Below are 6,448 nucleotides of genomic sequence, written 5' to 3'. Positions count from 1 at the left end.
CCAAGCGGAAGCAGTGTGGATCCCACCAGGGTGGGGCACTGGGCCTCAGACCCCGACCTCCTGCTCCCCTGCCCTGGACCGTCCTATGTACAAAGGGTGCTGGGCAGCACCCCAGGCCCCCCAGATGCATCCCTTCCCGCCATGGCCATCTACGCCCACTGTATGGCCAGCTTATTATCGAATATCTGTTATCGTTCAAAAGTGTGTTTGATAAAGCTGGACAGGACAACCTAAAACAGGCCTCCACTAGCGTTTTCCAAAGCGGGCACCTGTGCGCTTAATTCTGCCCCCAGCCCGGGGGTCCCTGTGTGGCCCCCACGTCCCCCCACCCCCCAGGCCGCGGGGCTGGGCCGTGTCCTGTACGGTGGCCCCGTGGCCTCATCCTTGTCCCCAAAGCTAAACAGTGCTGATTATTCAGAGGTAAACCAGGAAGTCTCCCGGGACACGTGCCTGCGGGGTGCCGGGGTCTGCGGGGGGCCGGCCGGGCGCCTGGAACCGCTTCTCTCCTCCAGGCTGCAGCCCCCACAGCACCCTCCCGCCCGCCCCACGTAAATGCTCCTTTTGCTATTAGAGCAATGTGGCCTAAGAGAGACCTGACAAAATTACTTTTTAGTTTATAAACCACGTTCCTAGCTCTGAATAAATTATTTATTCAAGAATTTCACACGAAGTAACTTCTATTTTCCTACGCTCGAGGAAGCCCTACTCAGTAGAACTCGATTTCTAAGTAAACTGAGACTGACAGTGGTCACTGGGTAATGGAATGGGGACACTGCCACACAGCCGCCGGGGGTGCGGGCCGCGGCCCCACGGCCACGCCTGCCCCCGGGCCCGGTCAGGGCGTGAGAGAGAACTGGTCTTGCTCGGCCGGCTTCTCCACCCAGGCGCCCAGCCCCGCCTTGACGAAGGCTCGGAACAGGCAGGCCTTGGCCGCCTGGTACTCCCTGGCCACCAGCTTGGACTCATGGTACATGTTGGGTCTGGTGACCTTGGCACGCAGCGAGCTGGAGGGGACCTGTGCAAAGACAGAAAGAAGCACACGGCCACGTGAGCGGTGACAGAAGCCGAAACCCAGCAAGACGTTCAAAAAACGGCATCAGTGCCGTGCTGGCTTCTGGGGGGACCACCAAGGTGCCTTCCACCAAGGGACAAAGCCTGGACACCCCGTCCCACCCGAGCTCCCACCCCAGGGAGCCGCCCTGGGGATACACAGGCAGGGCTTCTGGCAACCCACAGCCGCCTGCTAACGGCCCACTGACGTGTGGCAACAGAGACCAGGCCTCCGGGGTCAAGGGCATTGTGTCACGGGACAGCTGCCTCCAGGCTGGCCGCCTCGCTTCTGCGAGCGTCCCACACCGCCCTGCTGCTCCCACGCCAAGTTCAGTGCCAGCCGCGCAATGAATGAATGAATGCTACGAACTTGACTCGGGCAGCAGAAACTAGAAGTACACGGCTACTAAGGCTTTATCTGGGGACGAGGGGGCCCTGCTGCTGCTGACAGCCCTTCCTGGCGGGCGTCGTGGAGCCCCGCACGCCCTCGCTGCCGGGCCCCTCCGCAGCGGGCGACGGAAGCTCCGGGCAGGAGGGGTGGGGGCGGCCTGGGAGGATAAGGCTGCCTGTGAGGCTGAGCTCCGTTAACGGAAGGGCCGGGGCCAGGCTCTTGGCCAGACAGCACCAGAGGGGTCAGGTTTGGGAGGGGCGTCTGGAGGACGGTGGCGGGCGGGCGCTGGTGGGGACCGCAGTACCTTGCCGTGCACACGCATCCAGCGACAGTACAACGCGTGCTTACACAGGCGCGAGGCGCGGCCCAGCTCGTCCTTGCCCGTCGTGGCGTTGATGACCTCGATGGCCGAGTCACCCACCGTCCAGTTGACGCTGAAGTTGGGTGCCTTCCCTGGCTGCCGTGCTTCGGCGTTGCTGATGCCTGGGGGGGACATGGCGAGGTGACACGGGCCCTCACTGGCGGGGCATGGTGAGGTGACACGGGCCCCGCACCGCGGGGGGACATGGCGAGGTGACACGGGGCCCGCACTGTGGGGTGTGTGCTCCCCGGGTGGGCTCACACCTGCCCAGTGCCCTCTCCTGCTGTCCAGGAACGCAGTCTGCTGGAGGGGGCAGAAGGCCCATGGACCCTAAAACCGTGAGCTCTCTGAGCACTTCTGAGGTCGCGGGGGTGACAGCTGGGAAGCTGGGTGGCCCTGTGCCGAGGACGAATCACTCCTGGGCACAGCTCAGGGTCCAAAGCCACGCAGGACGTTCCTCAGCGTGTCAGGCCCCGCACATGGGGGCCGCCTCATCGTGAGCCCCCTTGTCCCCCCCCACACACGCAAGAACCGCCAGTTAGCAAGGGCCCCGGTGTGTGTTCGCTGCATTTCAACAGGGCTGGGCCGGCCATGCGGGCACAGACCGTCACCTCTGGCCAGCCCTGCTCGCGGCTGAACCAGTCCTCACAGGCTTCCTGGGCTTCCTGTCACTCACGGCAGCCCCGCCCCTCTCCCAGGGTCCGTGGTGCCGGTGACGTGCCCTTGCTCTGCGGAAAAGCACCTTTCAGAGCCAGGCAGGGTCTCTGTTCGAAGGCGGGGCCTGTTTCCGGCAGGCTGCAGAGTCACTCCGAGTCACGCGCGGTTCCCAAGGCCTCATCCCGGGCCACAGCACCCGCTGCGGTCGGCGGCACTTTGCTGGAGCAGCACCCGCGCCTCCTTGAGTGCCTGAGAGCTGCCGCCTTGCCTCGACGCCCGCCTGCCTCCTCTACGAGACGACTTTGTCCTCAGAACGGGGAGTCATGTCTGTCACCTGTCGGCTTGGCTTGCTTTGTCCCTGATGCCATCCCACAGGTCCAACCTCGCAGCGGCTCATTTGGAAGCTTCTGGCCGCTCGGCTTCTGCCGCCCGGAGACCTTGCGGCCACGAGCCGGGGGCGGGGCTGTGCGCAGGCTCCGGCACCTTCAGGTCGCAGGGTCCCCTCGGCTACTGTCCCACACCTGCCTCTCGCCCTGCGCCCCTCTGCTCCGAGGTACCTGAGACCCACCTGGCCACGAGGGTCGGTGAGCTCACCCCTCGCCCCGTGGCCAGAGCAGCGCCCACGACTCGCTCTGACACCTGCCGAAGGCTTTGCAGACCGCCAGGTTCACACTGGTTTCCGCCGTCGGGCCAGCGCGGTCTGCCTGCCGCTCGCGTATCCGTCGGAGTCGTTTCCGCTCGTGCTATGTACCTTCCCGGGAATCCGACAAAGGCTGCTCGCTCGTGTTGGAGGGTGTAGACGTTCAAGTCCCAGCTGATTAACACGGGTGGCTGGCATGGTCTCGTCTGCCTGCTTCCTCGATGGACACCTCATGCTCGTGGGTGCTGCCGAGGAGCCACAGCCAGCCGGGACCCACGGGCCCTTCCAGAGTCCAGAGGTCCAGGCAGGTCCTTGCTTGGCAGCCAGGGCAGTCAGGGGCCGTCACACACAGGGCGAGACCGGGCGGAGGGAACGCTGGCCTCGCCCTGCATCACGGGGCCAGGGGCCACCGCGGGGCTCAGCGGTCGGGCGTGTCGCTGACGTCACCGCACTCTCGGGTGTTAATTTTCCGGCCAGGATCCCGCCTCACACTCTGGGTCCCATCAGCGCGGTGCGGTCGGGGTGTCCGGGTCCTCGGTAGCTATTGCTAGCACATGTGCACTGTATCTGGCACCTGCCTGGCATGCAGTAAGTGCCCGCAGGTCACTGCACTGTCACTGAGCTTATTCAGGGCCACGCCTTTCAAGAGCACAGAGCCGGGGAGAGGTCTGGCGGGCGGGCGGGGACCATGTAAGCGCAGCTGGTGGGACACACTGACCACAGTGGGACTGAGCCTTTCACGTAAGTGGTGACACATGTGGTTACCTTCCTTGGCATTTCCACTGCTCCCCGTGACACGGTGAAAACAGAGGGCCCCTGCGGAGCGACACTGAGCTAGGATTACGCCATTTTGCATTAAAACCAGAAACGGTCGACTAACTACTTGAAAAAGCAAGACCTGATAGTACAAATATTTTTAAGTGCCATCTTTAGCCAAATTGGAGCAAATAAGGTGAAAAGGGAGCAGCCGGCCGGGGCGTCCGGTGCTAACCACCAGCTTTTCCTGGGGCAGGACGTCCTCAGATGGTCAGAGTCCCCGGGCCAGAGTTGACCGCGGCCGCGGGGAAGCTGGGAAGCCAGGCTGGCGAGGCCGGGCAAACAAGGTGTGTGAGCTGGCGGCTCTGGAGCAAACCGCACCCCGAGCCGGCCGACGACGTGCAGGGACCCTCACGGCACGAAGGGCCCTCGCCCACCGCGGGCCACCGAGGGGTGAAGCGGACGCCATCAGAGGCAGACGGCCTGTGTCCGAAGCTGTCGGTCGTTGGTCTAGTCGCGCCTGGAGTGGCCCGTGTCCTGCAAGTGGACGGGGACCCGGGTGGGCACAAAAAGTGAGGACCTGGGGCACGTGGTGGTGACGGTGACGGCCCCGCTGGCCCTCTGCGCCGTGCGCCCTGGACCCCGAGTGGTGAGCGCACCTGCTGTTTCGGTGGGGAGCAGGGAGCCTTCCCTCGTCCTGCCCAGCAGAGGCCCCGAGCAGAGAGACGTGACGGGGCCAGCCCAGCCCCCTGAGCGAGCTGGGCCAGGCCTTGGTCCCGGTGCTGAGCCAGGGCCCCGGGCAGCCTCAGCGTTGCTCCCGGCTCCTTCGCGAACCCCGGCCGGTGCCGAGGATCTGCCCCGAGGCGGAGATGGCTCGGCCAGGGCTCGGGAAGGCTGCACACCTGGGAAGGCGCCTGAGTCTCTGGTCCGGAAGGTGACGTGTGTACTACTGGCCGCCTGGCCGGGACCCCCACGGCACGTGGCACCACGGCATGGAGGACTCTCAGACCGCCGTCCCCAACATGACACAGCACTGGGGCATTGGAACAGGAGTTCCCACCATGCCACCAACACGTGACAGAAGGGACTTGAACAAAGGGACGCAGGACGGCAGGGCTGGGACCAGCAGGCACAGCAGCGGGGCTGCCCCAATGCCGAGCCCCAGACACAGCTGCACGGTCAGTCAGGCTGGGGTCAGGCCCCAAGGTGCAGTGACCCCCGCAGTGTCTGCCCCTCAGCGTCCCCGTGAGGACGGCGGGCCACCGCCCCAGGCTGGGAGCAGTCCCAGGCAGATGTGGACGAAGCTGGGCCAGCGACGGGAAGGAGCTGCACATCAGGACGTGACCTGGCAGTGACACAGGCACAGCTGTTCCTCCTGGGACGTCCCCGGAGACGCCGGGCCGGCCCACACGGACGCCCACGCGGATGCCCATGCGGAGCACTTCAGGAGCGACGGCGGGCCCTGTCCCCCCGCCTTGGGAGGCACTCCGAGGGCGCCGGCCCGTCCTGCCAGGCAGGCCCCAGGGCACGGGTGTCCCTCAGAGCAGAAGGCCACACGGGGCCGTGACCGAGCAGGACAGACGGCAAGGAGAGCGTGAGGCAGGAGAGACCCTGGCCGACGCCTCCAGGGACAGGGACAGGGGCAGGCACAGTGACACGGGGACCTCAGACCCGGAGGCAGGAGAAGGAAACTAGCCACACACCTGGGTGGACGCTGGGGGATGTCCCGACCTTCAGGAAGAGACCAACTTAGCTGCCAAAGAGACAAGGGGGTGGGCCCTGGGGGGGGCTGGGTGGGCCTCGGGCAGAGGCCGCGGAGGGTCACGGGGCCATGGGGCCCAATGGCTGGAGGCCGCACTGTAGGGCCAGCTCGGGGCTGAGACGTGCGCATCCAGGCACCTCGGTGCCCAGAAGGTCCCCTCAGCAGAGCGGCCCTGTCTCCTCAGGCTGCAGGCGCCAGTTAGGGCTGACAGCGTCTCCCGCTGCCACATGCTGTATGCGTCTACAAACACGGAAGACGAGTGACAGCTGAAGTCACCTGGACCTCTCGTCCCTCAGACGGAGCCAGCAGGGGCTGAACAGGGAGCCACGCCCAGCTCAGGGACGCGTGCCCACAGGCGCCCTGTGCCTTCCCTGTGGCCGCTGCAGCTTCGGCTCGCCACCAGCAGGTTTTAGCAGGGTCTACCTCACCCCTTAAAGAGCAATGGTTCAGGTCAGGGAGCTGTAAGGTTTGGTCTGGGACGAGCCCGTTCTCCACTCGCTCGGAGCCATGTGGCCGACGGAAGTGCTCTACTAGCTGATGACAGCCACTGGCCCGGCACCGCAGGGTCGCGGTTTTAGTTTGAGCTTAAGATGATATTTTCAAAAGGATAAAAACACCTTAACTGTGTCCTTACAAATAAGGGGGAACTGAGAAGCTAGGACTTGAGAGCTCTCGCTCACTCTACCGTTACCCCTGAAATTCTAAAAGGGAACAACGGACAGCCAGTAACGGGCACGGGAACGCCAGATACACCCACTGTTCCTGTCCACACTCACGCCCCTGACACACCCACTGGTCCCGTCCACACTTACACGCTGACACACCCGCTGG

The 6,448-nt window shown here is 64.7% G+C and overlaps 1 protein-coding gene across 7 annotated transcripts in view; it reads right to left on the bottom strand.

Annotated features, from left to right (window-relative positions):
* Nucleotides 1-629: 629 nt before the first annotated feature.
* The window catches only part of ADARB1 (adenosine deaminase RNA specific B1), a 96,351-nt gene continuing 90,532 nt past the window's right edge, over nt 630-6,448 (bottom strand). For 6 of the 7 annotated variants that reach the window (XM_039840064.1, XM_039840062.1, XM_039840066.1 and 3 more), the window contains 2 exons: nt 1,746-1,924; nt 630-1,015 (listed from right to left, as the gene is read on the bottom strand). In XM_039840064.1, the coding sequence (XP_039695998.1) occupies nt 836-1,015; nt 1,746-1,924 (359 nt within the window). In that variant the 3' untranslated portion in view covers nt 630-835. The remainder of the gene's footprint in view (nt 1,016-1,745; nt 1,925-6,448) is intronic. The other variant, XM_039840067.1, reaches the window with a different exon arrangement.

Source organism: Pteropus medius, unplaced genomic scaffold (assembly GCF_902729225.1).
Source record: "Pteropus medius unplaced genomic scaffold, Ma_sr-lr_union100, whole genome shotgun sequence".
Classification (NCBI taxonomy): domain Eukaryota; kingdom Metazoa; phylum Chordata; class Mammalia; order Chiroptera; family Pteropodidae; genus Pteropus; species Pteropus medius.
The sequence above is the reverse complement of the archived record's forward strand: the minus strand, read 5'-3'. Positions and strand labels throughout refer to the sequence as shown.